Here is a 19543-nt window from a genome sequence, read left to right on the forward strand (position 1 = left end):
GAACTCTTGCATTCCATATGACAAAATCGTGAATATATACAGATGCAGCGTGTGCACAGAATTGTTATTCTAATTAATTGTGAAAAAACAACAAGTTGTTCATTGATGAAGGGTTAAGGCAAGTGCGGTGCTCCTGCATTATGAATCCGACAGCGCTGAAGTTTCGTTCACTGCTTGAACTGGTGGCCGGAATGGCTAATAGTCCAAGAAGAGCAAGTTTTGGGTACGTGGATTCCTTGCTTTTCCAAAACTGCACTAGTTCAGATTCCGAGCATGTTGTCAATTCTGCGGCCAAGTAATCGGTCAGCTCATCTCGTTCAGCAGTCTGGTTGCTGGCTGCATCGCTCCACTCGCTGAAGAAGTCCATGCATGGCTTTTTTGCGGGAGGTTGTTCTTGCAGAGTGCACGAGTACTCCCGTGGTATCGACACGACGAGCTCTTACGCGATCGTATACCTCCTCACGCTCTTCGGTGGAAACCATCCGAAGGTGTCGAAAATGTTGTGCCCATCTTGTGCTCCATGGTCAGGATGACCTTCGTCCGTAGAAAGTAGTGGGCACGCTGCTGGAGCTTCGCCATTTCTGTGGCCTTTGATGGTTTGGCTTGCCCACGAAGAATTCTTTCAAGTTTTGCAAAGTGCAATAGGGCTTGAGGCAACGTTGGTCTGTGGTCCGCCACCAAGGCGGTCGTTGCTTCGGAAAACGGCTCCAAAAATGCAATTAGGTCTTTCAAAATTGTTTTATCCACATTGTCCATCATAGGAGAGTTCCTCTCCTCAAGAAGTACTTCAATTTCTGCAATTTGGTCAAATACAGATTAGATTTTAGCATAGGAAGTTTTGAGTTCCACCTTGTCGAAACCTCCTGGCAGACGGTATGAGTGATTTGGCTAGCTAGGCCGCTTTGTTTCAAGAATTTGATGAGTAATGTGACATTTTCCAGTGTCTCGCTTACAAACGGGGCTTCAGATGCAATAAAATCTTCAGAGAATGCATTCCGAAGATCATTATTCAGGAGATGTGCACAGCAGTTCATTCTGCTGTAGGGCTGGAGAGCACACGGTATTTGCACCCTGATCAGTCACAAACGTAGCCTTCTGTAGAGCGTCCCTGTCGATCCCCAGTTTAGCGAAACGCCGTTGCAACTCTTTTCGAATGTTTTCCCCAGTCTTGCGTTCATGAGGAAAATTGCATGTAAAAAGAATGTGGGAGTCCAGGCGCCACTCACTGTCAATGTAATGCGCCGTAGCCGTTGTGTACGCCACTTTGCGGAAATCGTCTGTCCACATGTCCGTAGTGATCGCACTGCGACCCTCGTTGATGGCTGTAGCAGCATCCGGTATCAAGTTGCTTCGAAGCTGTTCTGCTAGATCGGCTACCTTTCTCGAGACAGTGGCGCGATGAGGAAGGACGTCCTCAACCTGAACATTGCCATGGCGAGCTCCAATGCAGATTAACTCTTGAGCCACTTTTGCAAAGCCACTGCCACTGACTATGTCAAATGGGCGCATATCTTTGGCACATAAATGTGCTAAAGCTGCAGTTAACTTTTCCTTTGCAGATGCTGGAATCTGTGAGCTTGACGTTGATGGCTTAAGAAAAGAAGTAATGGTACTTGTGTTCGCAACCCTGTTCTTGGAAAAGCCCCCTGTACGCCACTGCTTGGCTAATTTGTATGCTTGGCAAAGGCGACTCCGCGTGCGCCGTACACAGGCTTATCTTCGCTTCCCAAACGCTTCCCTTCTCAGCCTTTTTACTGGGAGGCGCCTGCAAGCGGCGGCTTTTCCACAGCGGCGGTACTTGGTAGAACCGAAAACGCATTCCAAGCCTCCGCTAGCTTTCGTTTGCCTTTTGTTAGCGTTTGTATTTTTCTCCCGTCTCTGTAGATTTCATTTTTGATTAATAAATACATTGCACTTCATGCTGTACCTACATGCAAGACGACAAGCATACTTTCGCATAAGGTACGCAGTCGAGATCGGGGAGCCCGGCCGGCCCGTCCGAGACATAGAAAGCCTGGCCCGGGCCCGGCTCAAGCCCGAGTGAGAGAATCTCCAAATGGCCCGAGCCCAGTCCGCGGGCCGGTTCGGGTCCGGGCTTTCAGGCCGGCCCGAGCCCGTGCACAGCTCTGCCTCAGATGTCTTGGCTTTCGTCTCTTCCTGCCTGTCATATATGAAAATGCACAACACCTCTAAAAAAAGCCCAAGGAACCCCAGATGTCCTGGCTTTCGTCTCTTCCTGCCTGTCATATATGAAAATGTGCAACACCTCAAAAAGTGCCCAAATTGAATTAATGACTACTAAATAGTGAAACAGTCTACCACGTATAAGCAGTTACAGTATAGCCAGTCCCAAAATGAGTGGGTGAAGGAAAGGTGTGGGTTAAGGCATGCATGCATTCAGTTGCTTAAGAGAACCCAGAGGGCACTTCACGGAATCCAAGGGTACTGCTGCGATTATGGTTTCACCAGGGTTGCTGGTTTCAGCTAGCTAGGGTTCAGGGACACGGGGGGGGGGGGGGGGGTCACGTCGAAATGAAATATATTTGTTCTTTTTGTCCCTTCCTGTCATCTACACCTGAAAGAAGCATTCTGTGTCGAAAGAATAGCACTTTCCATTGCTCATGCAAAACTGACATCTTGTTTCCATACTTCTTTTGTTGCTTTGGGTTCTTTTCTGTTCTAGCTGCCACAGTGGGCACAGTTTTCAGCCAGCAAACAGTAGATTGCGAGTTCAATCCCAGACAAGGCAGCTGTATTGCAATGGAGGTTAAACGTGGAAAGGCCCTTGTACTGAGGTTTTGGTGCATGTTAAGAACCTGGAGTCATTATGATCAGCCGAACCATCACTGCACGACAAAGGCCCTCTTCCATATCTCTTCAAATAACCTTTTCCTGCTTACATTCTCTTGGAATTCACTTCATTACCTAAAAAAACTGTCGCTTATCTCTACACACCATTTCTTGCCCTGCCCATGCCCATTTCATCTTCTTGATTTCACATCAAGAAAATTTCACATCATGTCATTTCCTTGTGGGGTCGTTAACCCCAGGTAGTCAAAATTAACTTGGAAAACTGCAAAAGGGTACTTCATTGAGCTGTAGCTGGATACAACTCAAGAGCGAAATGGCAAATGGCACTCAAAGGAAGACCCTTCGGCCAATGGTGTTGACCGATGGTAATGACATCACTGATGAATCGCCTTGTACTCGCTAGCGTGATATCGCGAGGCGTCGGCAGGTGGAGGGTGATTATTTATGGGTTACTCGGATTATTCACGACAGTCTGTTGATGCCATTGGCTGGAGAGCCTCCTTTGAGGGTCATGTTCCACTTCTTCCATGAGTTGTATCCGCCAATAGTGTACATTGTTCAACACAAAGAAACAGCGCAGTTGGTACAGGATGAGGGCAAAGAAGTTGACAGACTAGAGAGGACAAGGTAAAATACAGAAAGCAAGGCATTGCATGGTAGATTAAAAACATAGTTAAGTAAAAATAATGTTGGTTAAACACACCATATTGCCATCCTAGTCATCTGAGTACTCTATTTTCTTGCATGTCTGCATAACAGTAGCCTAACAAGTGCCCTGCTCCAACAAACCTTTTGTGCTTCTATGCTTTGATATCTGTGTTGTTCCTTATGTTTGTAAAGATCGACGTCTGACTGAAAAGTGGCTTGTAGTTGCACTATAGCCATTCTAGCACCAGGGTTGGTGTAATACGATTCCGTCCTGAATCGATTCCATTTTTGAACTTCCCGCCCTTCGTCTTCGGCTGAAGCAATGCCATGCCTTAGGCTCCAGCCAATAATTGAGAGCGAACGCAGGGTGTGGCATCGCTTCAGCCAATGATAAAGGGCGGGAAATTAAAAAATTGCATGGAATCAGTTGCATATTCACTATATTATACCAGCTCCAATTGCCTTAACCGATCATTGCTACATCTCCCCGTTTGGCCTGTATAACATATTGCCCGTAGGATAACGGAACTCAACAGTGTGATGTTTAATCTACATTGTTTTCTGGTTGTGGGGTTGTTTTTGCCTTCTCCCCTCTCTCTATTTATTGCTTGGCCACATTATAGACTATCAGTCATGAGACAGCACTGCATATGTCAGCTTCTTTGCCTCATTCTGTCCCTATTGCACTGTTCCTTTCCGTGTTTTTATTGGGAATCCTCTGTTATGGCTTGCCTTGCAGTATTGCTTTAGCATGTGCAAACCCAATCCACTTTTGTACTTTTCTCTTTTGTGGATGATGAGGGCGACCGAAGCCCAATTTTGGCTCCTTCCTCCTTTTTCTTGTGTAGGATGACTACATGGAGGCCCTACAAAAATTGAACAAGACAGTGGTGATGGCAACCAAAGCGAACCCAGACATGAAGATTGAGGTGTTCATACACAAGGTGGACGGCCTCTCGGACGACCACAAAATTGAGATCCAAAGGGACATCCACCAGCGCGCCACAGATGACCTTGCCGACAGGGGACTCGACAGCGTTCAGCTCAGGTGGGCTGGCCTTCCCTTTTTTTTTTTTTGCAGCGAAACTGCTAGTGACCTCTCTAGGCTTTAGTGTTTGCGTCTGTGTAACACATTACATGGTCACATGACGTGGCGTCACGGGCAGTGAGGAGCAATCTATGCACACTCCGGGCAGGTGCTGGTGGAGTCTCTCCATTCAATATCAAATGCATAAACAGCTGTGCTGGTCAAACATATTGATGAGGAAGCCCAATTGTAGAGGCCTTTTTTTTTTCAGCATTTACTTTTCACAGACTCCAGTGGAACTAGAATGTACAGAGGCGGGAACTGCCTGTGTTGAATGCTAGCTGGGGGCCAGGCAACTTTTTGCTGAAGGAGAAAAAGTGTAGAAAGATGGTGATGAGAAGAGTGACATTGGTGGCTGGGGATGAAAGACAAAAGCTTCTAGGCTGTCATGGTAACTCTTGGCTGGACGCTTGTCTTGTTGGCCACTAGATGGTGCCAGTGGGTGAGTGGCTTTGAGCTGTCTGACATTATCACATCTCACCAAAGAGTGAAGCTTTTCCAATCTGTATAGTGTTGCTGCATCCCTCGGAAGTCCGGCATCCTAGTAGGGCTGCTAAATTTCTGGCTTGAGCAAGGCAAATAGAAGGAAATAAAACGAATCATCTTTTAATATGTGCTGTCAAAGAGAAAAGGATAGCAGTTGTGTAGCAAGTTTTAGTTTTATGAACTGCATTTATTAAATCAGCCACTGATGATTTATCCACTTCATAGCTGTGGGAATTCCATTTATAGTGCCTGTGTATGTTTTTGTATCTGCCATAAGAACGGGCTTATTTCCTAGTCTTGTTTTTCTCGCATGATTGAGGTGCCATAGAACAATTGCCATATAAGTTTTCATCTGTCGTAAAAGCAGGCTTCTGCCTTCCAGTGTTTGTTCTTTGTGAAGGCAAGCGATGTGGTCGGGTAATTTGGTGTTGCGCATTTTTAAGTGGAAGTCAGACTTCTGGCCCATAATTATTTTGCAGGCTGTTTTGTGGTGCGACCAACTTATGAAAAACAGATTTGCGGTGCCTTTTGCATGGATTTGTTATCGCCAGATTGTGTGACTTCACCATCTTAATGTTTTGCAATTTGAATATGCTCACATCTTACAACAGACCAAGGTTTGCAAGGAAAAATTCACTGCATGGCCTCATTTAGAGAACACGAACCATGGAAGTCTTAGCTGTGCAAAGGTTGTGCCTAAATAAAGCGCAGGCCATTGCGTTATCTAGAATATCTTATCAGGCTGCGTGAATGGTTTACAGACCATGAGTCTTGTACTCGAGGGACAAAAAGATATGTTGTCTTCAATTTGTCTAGGCTAATCTTGTCCCCCATGGACCATCACCACATGAGTTCTCGTCATGTAAAGTTTAAGTGGCAGTATTCAACTGTATCACGAGAGTCTGGTGTACAGTGCATTTCACCTAATTAGGGCCTATGCTGGGTAGCTGATTCCAGTGTGTGAATTAAAGGGGAAGTCGGGGAAGGCCCCCCCTTTTCCAGTGAGCAAGGAATTTTGTAATAAAAAAAAATCGCACCGAGTTGCCTGTAACTTCTCTCCTGCTGATGCTTTGAAAGAAAGAAAAAAAAAATGGAACAAAACTGATCTCATAAAACATGGGATTTGTTACTTTTTTAATAAATGAACAGTTTAACATTCAGTTATTGCATTTTTGCTATTCAAGGTTTGTGATTATTCTTAGGTGGAAGGTTCTAGAGCATCATCTGGAATATTTTGCAGGGCAGTCGCTGAACAATGATTGCTTGAAAGCTTTTCTGTGCTTTGAATTACCAAACGGCCCATGGCAACACATCTCAGGGTGTGGCTGAAACGGCATGCTTATTCTGGTGGCGAGGCTGCAGATTTTACCTGTAACATCCTGAATGAAACCTGCTTCTGTAAAATTCTTTCTTTGGACTGCTGGGAAAATAATCTTTTTGCCTTGGCTGTGAGGCAGATCCCTGCAGTGCAGCATCTTGGGCACTTTGTGCTGTGTAAGCTTGTGCAAATGTATAGTAAGTTCATGCAATGTTAATAAATAAAATCTTGTTAGATGTTGATGCGTATGCTAGAAATAAACATAAGAGACCATAGGGCCTGTCTGCACCGTGGCAAAAGTTAGTAAGGCTGTCAAGGTTACATTTGATCAGAATTAACAGGGGGTAGTTAGTGATGTGATGACAGGTGAGGTCATAATTTGTAACACACAAGGTGGTATGAGTTAATTATGGCAATAAAATAACAAGGCTTGAAACGAGAGTTTAAATAGCAGGTTAAAATATTGACTCGCTATGTAGCTTGAATGTGGTGAGTGGCAGCAACGACGAAATGAGACAACTGTATACATAGCGCGGCTATCAAGTGAAATTTTATTTGGCAAGAAAGGACATAAGGGAAACGGGTGCCATCACTGAGCAATCATGTCACTTTTTCCTGTTATCAACTGTTTGAGCTGTTTCTATATGAATGCCATCTAACCCGCCATTAGCGCTATTGAAGGTGTGCTGACACAGCCTCCATGTATGTTTGCAGTAAACAATGCCTCCATGACCTTCCTGCCAACTCTGTCTTTGAGGTGCCGCGGTGGCTCAGCAGTTACGGTGCTCAGCCGCTGCCACGAAAGATAGAGTTCGATCCCGACCACGACGGTCACATTTCGATGGAGACAAAATGCTAGTGGCCCGTGTGCTGTGCAATGTCAGTGCGTGTTAAGGAACCCTGGGTGGTCGAAATTTCTGAAGCCCTTCACTGCGGCGTTCCTCATTGCCTGAGTCGCTTTGGGATGTTAAACCTTCTTAAACCAACCATAAACCAGCAAAGACAGACATGAGAGGGAGATCGTGGCGGCGTTCTTTATTGCCAACACATGTGAAGGTTGTGTCAGCACGCCTTCCATAGTGCTAACGCTGGGTGAGATGGCATTCGTAGGCGAACAGCTCTAACAGTTTATGATAGGGAAAAGTGGCGTGCACTTTCAGGGATGGCACCCATGTTCTTCATTACGGTATGTCCTTTCTTGCCAAATGAAATTTCATTTGATAGTTCTGCTGTGTACAGTCGTATTATTTCATCCTTGTCACTACCCAGCACATTCAAGCTGCATAGCAAGTCGATACCAACTAGCCTCTTTTGTTGCCTTGCTAAAATATTGACGATTGCCTAAAATGCAACTATAGTGACTGAGAGATGAAAGATGCGACTGCATGAAACAGGCAGGACATTTTTTCAAGCTTGGGAAAAAAAACCACCTTGGCGCAAATAAATTCACACAGACAAAACAAAAGAGACAATGGACAGGCGCCACTAGCCCAGCAACATGCCTTACTGAGGCAGGACATTACCGAATAAAAATGCTGGATGGAACGGGGTGTGTTTGTAGTACACCCTTCTGGAATAATTAACAGGTGGCGAAAGCAGATTTACTGTCCGTCCTTCCAGTGCTTGACCTTTTGCTCTTCTCCATGCTCCCCTGTGCTACAGTTTCTATCTCACCAGCATATACGACCACTCCATTTTCGAGGCGTTCAGCAAAGTGCTCCAGAAGTTGATACCGGAGCTGCCAACGTTAGAAAACCTCCTTAACATATTCATCTCGGTGAGTGCCAGCTCCTCGTTGGTCGCATTATTTAGGTGCAGTCAGGCAGTGGGATTTACTGTTCCAATTTTGCATGCTGCTAAAAATAAGGGGCCGAGGCTGTGTCTGAGAAACATGCATATGGCAGCGGGAAGTTGCTGGTCAAACTCCCAAAAGCCACCTGTGTGGTGATAAGCGGTGATATTAGTTTGCAAAGAGTGCCCATGCCGCTTGTTGAGTAGTGCAGCTTTCACAGGTGAGTCACGGTCAAAAGCTAACGGTGTGGTGTTGGTGTTATTGATTTTGCATAATAAAACCCTGTGACAGTGTTGTACAAATGTAGGTAATAAATTCATTGCTACATGGTCGCATACTGGGGTGCAAGGAACACGAGATTTAAGTACGTTTTTGGTGGTATATTTAATTGTTTCGATGTGTCTTGAAAGTTGAGTACAGTTCAGTCTAATTACAGAGGACCCTTGTTAGTTTGAACTGCCAGTTTATTTGAAGTGATGCTTTGGTTCTGTCAAGACCAAGGTTACTAAAAGGAAAATAAAAGGCGATAAAAACATCCTGCCTTTCATGCTTGAGTGTGGCTTGACTGACTAGCAGTGAACTGAGCTGCTAACAGTTCCGTAGTTTCAGGTTCCGGCTTGATGCCGTCGACGCACGCTCCAAAGGCTACCAGAAGTTTACTCTTGCACTGTCTACCCCTTGTCTGGAAAAATGACTGTTAGCCTGAGTGAGCTGGATGAACAGCGTGCGGTTCGAATTTTTCATAGCGGAATTGATTTGCACACTAATTAACTGGCACAGAGTGCATACTACCTCTGCGGCTCGGTCGAAGCTGCATTAGATCCCGCGAATAGGTCGGCTGCGCATGTAAGTCAACTCCCTAATTTCAGATGGTTGTTTTTGAGCCCCTCATGTAAACTCTCATGTAAAACCCCTACCTAGGGGCAATTGAGGAATAATAAATAAATAAATAAACTCCATAACATAAGCAATACGTGGCTTAAAAGTTGATCGCAATAACGAAAGCGTACAGCAGAAGCTCAGTGATATGATATGGTTGATACGATGATAATGGTGATATGTCGCCCTGATCGGTTGCAAGCTATTGCGAGCAGCAATTTTAAAAATATAGATTCCGCACAGAGCTTTCAAATTTGACTTGAATACCCGCAAAGACGACCTCACAGATCTGTTGAACTAGAATATGCCCATCGAAATCATTTCAGGGACCCTTTAAATCCCGTTAGCTGTAGGCAGATCTGCGTGCCTTCATTTACTTTGCTTTTTGCATACGGATTTTATTCATTTTGGATGATACAAATTTCGGATGATGCGAATATTTTTCATGGTCTTGTAAGATTTGTATCATGGAGATTCCACTGGACCTGGTTCCTGTCCTTTGTTCTATGACACTCGCTGCAATGGCTTATTTTTGATCCCCTGCTGCATTGGAATGTTTATTTATATATTTACGAAATACTGCAGGCCGAAGCCCAAGCAGGAGGGGCATGCATTAAACGTAAAAAGAGAGCAGTTTTAGAGAAAGCATATATATAAGAAAAGTGCAATAATCGTTGCTCAGGAAGTGGAATATCTTAGGAGTAGAATTTGTACAGTAGAAAAGGTACTGGGGTGCTATGTAACATTGAAGAAAAAGCACAAAGTACAGAAGTATAGGTATGAAGTTCTGAAAAACAGCAAAAAAAAAGTTCGGGAAAAAGCTTGTGCATGTTTAATTTTGTGAGGATTGGATCCAGCCTTGAGCCTAGACAAGCTGTCTTCATTTGTTAGGGGGAAAGGTACTTTAAGAGTCATAAAAGCGTGACAAGACAGCAGTATTGAAATGCAAGTGGATGCTGCACATTGTGGCTTGACACACTCGTGTCAACAGCATGGGTGAAGGGTGCTTAACAAAGGATCGTGAAGGAAAGCAGAGGAATGCCTGCAAACATCTCTTGCCTCTTCTTTCACAGAGTCCCCATCACAAAAACAAAAATTCTGACATCTGGTGCAGCAGGTTTTGCAGTTTGTGAATACAGCCATGCATGTCAGTTCAGACTGCTTGATCCTGACAGACTGACTTCACTCCCTGCTGAAGATTAAGGGCTTAAAATTTGCAAGTTATTTGGATGGTCTTAGCTGGCAGTGCCACATACTGATGCCACATATGCGCTGACCTCATAAAAACGAGCATCGAAATTGTCAAGTTGGGGAGGAGGACTGAAATATGGAGTGGCCTGTTTCCGGGCAAAAAGGTTCATACAGGACACAGGAATCTGCTGTCTACAGGGCATCCGCAAGTGTCCTGACGAGCTCAAAGGAAATGCTAGGCTCCTTCTTGCTGCTCTAGTTGGTAACGGTATTCCCTTAATTTTCATTTCCACCTTATTCCTGAAATGATACTTCTTTGCATCTGTTGGAGGCACGAAGCTATAATGATAAAGTTGGAACAGGAAGGACAGTGACAAGGGCTTTTGGTCGACCCCAAAAGGTTGACAAGCTCTGCGCGGCCGCATCTGCTCAGCCTACAGCAACACTAGGGTGCGGTCTGAATAAACAGAACAGCCATAATAGCATGTAAAGTATTTTTTACAGCCTCTTTTGTTGCATTGGTGTTTTACGTGCTCAGGATTAGTTAATTTGATGGTCTGGTAAATTACCATGTTCTTTCTGCCTGTATAAGATTCCTTCAGCTGAGCCTCCCTTTTGCTGGTGTTGACAACACCTTTCTCCTACGTTAGACGTTGTATTCTAGGCAATGCCTTTATCTAAGCACAGTATAATGGGATTGTGCTCTCCAAGAGGAGTCTGTTCCCTAGCGATTGGCAGGCAGCAGCTTGCAGAATTCCATTCAACTGTAAGCAGATTTGCATAGATGCATTTCCTGGGGATCCAAGCTGCAGATTTTGTTTTGTGCTTATGTGGCTATTGGGTGGCACAGATGTATTTTGTGACCCTGTGAGATTTTTGTCATCAGTATTTTGCTCTGAGTACATACTTGAGACCCAATGTATGAAGTGGGCGGGAGTGTAGATGGGTCAGAATTTTGTTGAATAAGAAGGGTTCAAACACTGGGTAGCTGGCTGTTGGGGGGTGGCTTATTCACTGAACTGGGGCCCTCTTGGCTTGAGGTTTTGTGAAATCTGGCTTCAGCTATCTTTCAGTGTTGTACTTTTCAGCAAGGTCTGTGTGTTGGCCTCTCTAAACTCGTCCGCTCTCAAAACATGTCTGCAGAACTCTGGGATCGACAAGGCATTCCTGTTCGACGTGGTGACCAAAATGTACATTGCGACCGACAACTCACCCGTGGACATGCAGTCGTACGAGCTCTGCTGCGACATGATTGACGTGATCATTGACATCTCGTCCATCTATGGGTGAGTTTTAGTCGAACAGAATTGGTTGGGCTGCAGGACCACAGCCTAGATGTCAAAATTGGGATATTATGTTGAGACAACAATGGTTGCATTGGAGGCAGACAAAAAATCGAAAATGCATGACTTAATATCTCTCCCCTGACCAAGCTGATAATGACCGGAGAGAAAGTCTTAGAAAGTTTGCTTCACGTTGTCCTTCCTATTCACCGCAGTTTCTGGACAGTGTTTGCAGAGCTTGTAGAGCGTGGGAGCTAAAAGCATTTCATGCTGACAGGGGCACCACAATGTTTTCTTCAGTGCCGATTGACCTACTTGTATGTATTTTGTATGCACTGCAGAGACCAGTACAAAAAGAATTATTGAAATCAGGGCATGCAAACAAAAGTTATTCCACTTACAAAATTCTAAATAAAAAGATAAGGCAAAAATGTGTTTCACTCGCCTATTTAACTGAATAGAAAATGCGCCTTGCCGGGACAACCCACAGGCACTCATTGTGTCGTTTCTCTGCGTACGTGCTGTAGACAGTGCAGGGATGGTGAACTTAACAAACGAAGCTCCTCAACATTTCTTTGTTGGCAAGATTGGAAGGCACAACTCAGGTCCCCCAAACCTTGCCTCCTGTCCAGCTTTTCTCTTCACATTTTTGGGAAATGCATTTCGACCAGCTTTTTTTTTTTTTTTTGCTGTCTCCTTGGTGCGGTTTGGACAAAAGTGCTTGCCTGTACGAAATTTCGAAGCAAAGTGGAAAGTGTCACCTCTAGTGTTGCTCTTATTAGTTTTCGTTTGGTTTCACTGCTTCTTTTCAGTTTTTGTGGCATGCGAAAGCTTACAGCACTCGGCGACATCATACTTTGGACCCATTTCTGAAGTGTAAAGGAACTATAGTCAGTTACAGCTCAAGAATGCAGTGGCGAATACCCCTCGGAGAAGGCCTCCCAACCGATGGCGTCGACTGGTTTTCATGAGGCAGAGACTAGGCAAGAAAGGGAAGGAGCAGGGCATTTGTCCGCGAGCTGTGTGGAGTGGTTTGTTTGTTGTTTGGGCTATGGGTGCGGAGGGAGTAAGGGGGCAAGTTGAAAACACATTGAAGTTGAAACGGGTCGCTAGGACTGATGACAAAGGCCCCTGTCCCTTCCCTGCCTAGCCTCTGCTGCAGAGCCAGGACTGGACGACGCTATTGGCTGGACGGGCCTGCTCTGAAGGGCATTCATCACTGTATTTTTAAGTTGTAACTTGAAAATTGTAAAAGTTGTAGCCGGACACCCAACTAATCGGAAAGGCAGCACCCATTTTGGCTACCACCTCATTTCCGCAGCCAAACATTGCTGCTCCTGTTCGATGCCATTGGCTCGAAATGAGCATTTCTGGAGATTATAATATTAAATATTATGGTTTTGGCATTCTTTGGGCGTTCAGGTATCATGATGCCCCTCGCTTTGCACATAAAGAATAAAGACCTCGTGCTTTATTAACGTCACAGGGCCCCTTTGAAAAAAAAGAAAGCAGGGCACTAGGGGCTGCTGGGGCATGACCAGAAACCTCTGAGGTGGTGTAGATTTCATTTGGCGACGCATTAGCATGCACCTAAGTGCAGCCATCATTTAAGTGTGCCTTCAGAAGACCTGTTTGAGATATTTTTTCAAGTGAAAAAATTTAAAGCAAACTCACTTGTAAAGCAGTCAAGTACAGCCCCTGACACGCTGTGTTGAACCAAAGGATTTGCAAGTGGCCAAAAAGAATGCATTTTTTTTTCTTCAAATTTTGCAGCTTTATCCCAGAAAAAAAAAAGATGATTGTGCAATTCTTTACGCCTGCGGCAGTTACAGCAGTTATGAGCACAGTGACGCATAATACAGGGAAAGCTCGTTAATTCGAACCTCGATAATTCAAATTTTCGGATAAATTCAAACTACACTCAGGGTCCGGCCAAGCTCCATAGAGGTCCGAGTATAAAAAAGCCCGTTAATTCGAAAGCGAGTCGGTTCAGCTACGAATAATTCCAACTATGCGCCGCCGTGTCTGGCCAGCTTGGCACAGCACGTGGCCAAAAAAACCCACCTCCGCATAGTTAGAGGCTGCGCACGTCCTAAACGGGGACAGAAGATGGAATCAGATAAAACGGTGCCAGAGTGGGTAAAGCCTAAATGTCGCCATCACCGGCGCGACAGCCGTCGGTGCCGGAGAGTAGGGGTTGGTGGTCACGGTGGCAGCTGCCTACCCTCTTTTTCAAGCAGCCTCCGAAACTCGCAACTAAATACACGTTAATTCGGAAATACGGATAAGTACTGTCGGCGCGGTCCCAGCCAATGCCAATGAAAGGCTAGGACGTCGGACGGGCAATACAAAATACGTGCAAAAAACTTTTTTTCCTTAGCGATGTCGTCCATCCTTCCACCCATCAGTCGCCAACGAAAGCATGTGGTCAGCCGCGATCATGACACCGACTTTTAGCATTGTTCGCTGCAGGAGGCGTTTCCTGCTATCGCGCTTTCCAATGATTGAGTGGCAGTAGACGGCGTCTACCCCAATCGCACCTGGCACGATAAGGCAAACGTACTGAAAACGAGGCTTGCACAACCAGACAAGCGCTGGCACTCTGCCAAGTTCGCTTCCCCCCTTGCTAGAGCTAATGTCAAAAGTCAAATACACCTTGGTGTTATCGCTGCACAGCATCTTGGCGCACTGTCAAGAAGTGCGTTGTGCACGGTGACGTGTTAACGACTGACGCTTTTTTTTTTTTTTTCAAATTCTTAGGCGGACATCGGGGCTGGGTGGGTGGGTTCATTACACGAGCAGATTCGTTACGCGAGTAAATACGGTACTATACTGTTATGGAAATGGTTCTCGTCAGCTTTTCGAGGCATTTGATAATTCGAACATCGGATAATTCAAACATTTTTCCCGGTCCCCTGAAGTTCGAATTAAAGAGCTTTCACTGTATGTTGAGAAGATTAGCTCACCACAACACACGGGGAAGGAGCCATGACATATGTTTTATTGGCTTGTTGCTAAGTAGCTTTGGGATTGTGCTTGCAGCCTTCAGTTATTGTTTACTAGGGAATTAGTGCGCGTGTGTGCCATCTCGCAAAAATTCTTATGAGAGGAGATGACTCTTCTTCCCGTAGCCTGCAAGCAGACGGCGAAGGGAGCACCTTCGACAGTGAGTCGGCCAGCATCATCAAGCTGAACAACGGGACAGTGCTGTACCTGCAGGAGGTCAACAGGTTCCTCGCGCTCGTCTGCATACTCAGGGACGAGAACTTCGACAAGCAGGGTGAGTGACTGAGGCACAGGGTGGTCACGTGGCTGCCTGGTTTTTGCCAAGCTTGAAACTTTTCGGGATTCACAGTTGTGACGCCAGTTCTGGTTGGCCAGTGGGTGCATTCCCTGCTGCGTTCAATATCGCTTCCAGGTACCACAGCGGCATTGTGAAATGATCTGACAACAAAGCAGTGTTTTTGTGTTACTGGGGTGAGATCCAGAACTCTGCAGCATCCCACAAAAGCAGTGTGTCGTACTGTAAACAAGATATTTTTTCACAAGTTCAGCATTTCCCAAGTGTGGCTAAAGCCGCAGTTTGAGAGTATTCCGTGGGTGCTAAATTTCGCATAGCAGAAGTGTCGGTCTCTTGGTGCTGCCTTCTTTCACGAGAGGAAGTTTCACGCTGGTATGCTATACTTATACAACAAGCACTGGAGCAAAGTCAACCTCCAGTGGTTGTAATGTTAGACCTAAAAGTAAAGGCGAAGAAGCCTGTTCACGCGGCATGATTTACTGAAGTGTATAATGAACTTGAAGAGTACAAGGATGCTCTGCTGTGTAAAACACATCTTGCATTCTATTTTGGACTAAGTTACGAATTTACCAAGAGAACGAATTCCAAGGTGCGAATTTTGTTTTTCGCTAATTTAGAACTGCAGCGACTTTCACCACAAGAATCAGGAGTTGATAGGAGAAGCCAGCTTTTGGTGACCCTTGGGTAGTAGGGGCTGAGCGCACAGTGCACTCGGAAAGAGGAGAGGGTGGCTGGGAACGTTAAAGGAAGGCACACAGGCCGTTGAGAAAGGGAAGGCACGTTGATGATGGTGGCCGCTGCTGCATGGTAGGCAGCATATATTATGATGGAACCTTTTCTGGAATTGATGATGCTGCGTGCATATCTTTAGTGCTCCCTCCCAAATAATGTTGACGTATCGATTGCTTCCATATTTTTACTTGCAATCTCCATTTCTTTAGCTTCTGTTATGTTGCCTGATCTAGGGTTGATATTTTTTTTTAAATTTTTCTGGGGTCTTGTGCTATTTCCTCGCGTTATATTGCAGTGCTTCACCAGACTTTTTCTGCCTTCATCTCAGTTTTTCTGTTTCATTTATTGCATCCTCCTCATGCTACTGAAATAAAATGTCATAACTGGTAGTAGTAGTAGAAAACATTTATTCCAAAAACGTAGGATAGAGAGGCGAAAATACAGATTTTGGGTGGAGTCAATGTCCACCGCAGTTGCTCTTGCTTGGGATATCAGCTTTCGCTGCGTCGCCAAGTCAGAGCTGAGCAGGGCAGACTCCCATTGTTCCTCGGAGTGATGTTTGTCTAGTTCGGGGGGCTTGGGACCGGAGCAGCCCCATGTTACATGATATGTTGTTGGAATTCCGCCACACCAAGGGCAGATGCTGTCATATCTGTCAGGGAAGATGGTTTGGTACTTGTGTGGGTTAGGAAAGGTGTTCGTCTGTAGTTGTCGCCATTCCCTCGCCTCTGCCGCCATTAGGTTACGGTGTGGTGGAGAATAGACTTGTCTGTGTTCGGAGAAGGAGGAGGCGCTCGCCGTACGTAGAGCGGAGAGGGGTGAGGTCGGGGAGGTTAGTCGCTCGGTTAGTATATCCTCGAGCTAGACTGTCCGCGGCCTCGTTTCCCTCGAACCCCTTGTGCCCAGCAGTCCAAGTGATTTGGTGCTCGCTTGTGGAATTTTGAACTTGTGGGGTAGTCAGAATGGGAGCAACGGAGTGTGGAAGTCTGCCAGAGAGGAAGAGGCGACACGCGGACTGGGAGTCGGTAATAATTTTTAACTCATTTCCCGTAGCATCGCCGTGCTGGATTGCGAGGGCAATTGCAGCAGTTTCTGCTGCTGTGGGAGAGCAGTTTCGTAGGGAGGCGCTGGCGATTTCCTTGAAATTGGTGTCCAAGACGACCGCCACCGCGTTTGTTGAATCGGGGTACATGGCTGCGTCCACGTATACAGCATTTTGTGCCTGTCGATGTGTGCGGCGCAGATAGTCCACTCGCGCCTTTCGTCGTCCCTTTTGTGAGTCTGAGTGCATGTTCTTCGGGAGTGGAGCTACATACACGCGAGTTCGCAGAGTTGAGGGTAGGTCTCGGTTGTCCTGGAAGACGCGTATGTCAGCCGGGGAACCCACTCCTTCCAAGATTGCGCGTCCAGCTTTGGTGGTGAGGAGGCGTTCCTTTTGCGATGCTAGGACGGCTTCTCGAATTTCTTCTATTGTGTTGGTCAGTCCCAGGTCCTCGAGGTAGCAGTTGGCCGTGTACATCGGGAGGCCTAACGCATGTTTGTAGGCGGTACGGATGATGGCATCTGCTTTGTCTCGCTCATTCCCCAGAAGTGGTAGGAATGGTAAAAGGGGTGATTATATCCCCTTCAGGTGCTACATGCACATTTGTACTTGTGACCTGAATATTGTCAAAACCTGGTACACAAGGCACACGTTGCGCACACACACACAAACACATGGGCAGTATAAAAGTGATGAAATGTGCATAATCTACCCTAGAACCATTTCAAGCCAGGCGTGCGAAATTATTGTAAAAAAAAATAATATGGATCTGGAAACACTGGCACAGATTTGCATTGCGGGTGTGTCAGGCCTGGTAACGTTGGCGTGGTTGCTTTGCAGGGCTCATCGACTACAACTTCCAGTGCTTCCGTCAAGCCATCCACGAGGTGTTTGAGGTGCAGTGCCGCACGTCGCAAGCATCCGGAACACCGGGATACAACAGCTCTGCAGACCTGAACCTCAGCAATGGCTACCCGGAGACCCGATGAGCTCGTCCAAGCCCGCCTTCTTTCCCCAAAACCTGCCACCTTTCTCGTGTACATAAGCCCTTTGCTGCTTGGAGGCTCACAGACAAAGATCAGGTCGCGGAGAGTCGACGATGAGGACACCCCAAAAAGATTTAGCCTGCCGACCCCCCTTAGGTATCGAGACCTCACACGTGCACTGCGGAGCACACGTACTGAAGCTTTAAGAGGAGACGTTTTAACTCATGCGACCCCCCCCCTCCTTTCCTTCTCTTTTTTGTGTGTGTGTTCCGTCAGTTAAGTTATGGGATCTGTGTTAGTTGAATAAAAAAAATGCTATGTTTCATTACAAGGTGCTGTGTGTCTGGTCTTGTTATACACTAGCATATTAGGCCTCACCCTGCAATCTCAGGCTGATGCCTAAATTGGTTGAAATTGGCCTAAATTGGTTGAATTGACTGAAACAGTCCAACTGAAAGATTTGGGTTGAATGGTTGACTACTGTATAGCAGCGGGCACATTTTTTACCACGTGCTAACAGCTACTGAGTTAGTTCAAGAAGTTTTAAACCTTCTTGCACTAATCTAAAGGACCATAGACATCTAACTTTAGACCTATCTATTTTCTTTTAAATGAAGTACTACTATTATAGGTTAGAATACGTGGTTCAGCTCGTGGTATTCGCCTACGACTGCTAAATCACTTTTATCATGATGTTTCAGTTGCGATTTCATCATTCGAATGATGGCTGCGACGCTTTGGGAGCGTTTCGGTCACATGATGCACGGAAAAGACTGCAATGTAACTGCCAATACATAGTTTTAATTTACTACTGTGCTTAGGCCAGCTTGCTTCGAGAGCTGGAATGACAACAGAGTGTATCAGTGGTTATAGTGCAGTTTTTTTTCATGCCTGATGATACCTAAACACTCGCAGTGCATCACAGCTATCATTCGGTTGACGAAACTAAAAGCAAAAGAGCATTGAAGAGAAATTTAGTTGTAAATTGTTTAGCGGTTTTTGGCAAATACCACATGGGGAGCCATGTGTACCAGTGTCTAATACATCATTTGAAAAGAAGAAAACATGCAACTAAACTTAGGTGTTGGTGGTCCTTTTAAGAAAAATTTAAAACAAAATTCGTGCCTGCCTCATTCATGCAGAAAGGTCTGGTGATTATGCACTAATATAACAGTAAAGGTGACTAATTAGCAATATAAAAGGGAGCTATACATTTTTAAGTTTTTGCTCATGATCCTTTCACCATAGTGGGTAAGCATAAGTTCTTTCAAGAGAAGACTCTTATAGGTGCAGTAGTAGTACATCAAAACTGGTCATGATTTCATTGAAATCAAACATGAACCTAAAAGTGAGAACTGATCTACATTCAATATTACAACCATTCACATGCTCTAGCTGTAGCCTCTTGCCCATGGTAGCTGGTTTGATGTTGCCAAAGCAGGCAAGCAAAAGCCAGAGCTTGCACTGCCATAAAACAATTGTCAGAAAGTATTATAGTCACTCGAACAAAATATGCTACTGCCCTGCTGGCCAAGAGGTTCGTTTGTTTTTGGAACCTCGGTAAAGCAAAGCATAGAAGTGGTGCTTTGCAATCAATGCAATTTACTAAGGTCTATATGATAAGGTAAAGCTAGTACATTGCAGGGGAGCCGAATAGGGTGCGGTAAGCCTGTATGCCAGCAACTACTTGCTGCAGCCTTGCGATGTTCTGCATTTGGTGCGTGTTCTAGCAACATCTTGCAACCTCATGTTTGGCGCTATCAGCTGCAACAAAAGAACAATGGAAACGCTTACAGCTGCTGATTTAGACAAAGAAAAAGGAGGGCCTTGGCAACAATGGCCACTTATCACACACTTCACTCATGCATTCTCTGCACTGTAAAGTGGGTCCATACTGATAAATGCCTGTTTGCAGAGAGGCCGTTGCCATGATTGTGCTCACGAGTGCGACATGCAGTCTCCTTCTAGCGTACGCAGTTTCAGAGGT

At 45.5% G+C, this 19543-nt stretch overlaps 1 protein-coding gene across 2 annotated transcripts in view; it reads left to right on the forward strand.

Moving 5' to 3' along the window:
* RagC-D (Ras-related GTP binding C/D) overlaps nucleotides 1–17887 on the forward strand; it is a 22080-nt gene extending 4193 nt beyond the window's left edge. For both annotated transcript variants that reach the window (XM_077632457.1, XM_077632456.1), the window contains 5 exons: nucleotides 4308–4507; nucleotides 8013–8127; nucleotides 11356–11498; nucleotides 14627–14775; nucleotides 17411–17887. In XM_077632457.1, the coding sequence (XP_077488583.1) occupies nucleotides 4308–4507; nucleotides 8013–8127; nucleotides 11356–11498; nucleotides 14627–14775; nucleotides 17411–17559 (756 nt within the window). In that variant the 3' untranslated portion in view covers nucleotides 17560–17887. The remainder of the gene's footprint in view (nucleotides 1–4307; nucleotides 4508–8012; nucleotides 8128–11355; nucleotides 11499–14626; nucleotides 14776–17410) is intronic.
* The last annotated feature ends 1656 nt before the right edge of the window (nucleotides 17888–19543 follow it).

This window comes from Amblyomma americanum, chromosome 7 (assembly GCF_052857255.1).
Source record: "Amblyomma americanum isolate KBUSLIRL-KWMA chromosome 7, ASM5285725v1, whole genome shotgun sequence".
In the NCBI taxonomy this organism is placed as follows: domain Eukaryota; kingdom Metazoa; phylum Arthropoda; class Arachnida; order Ixodida; family Ixodidae; genus Amblyomma; species Amblyomma americanum.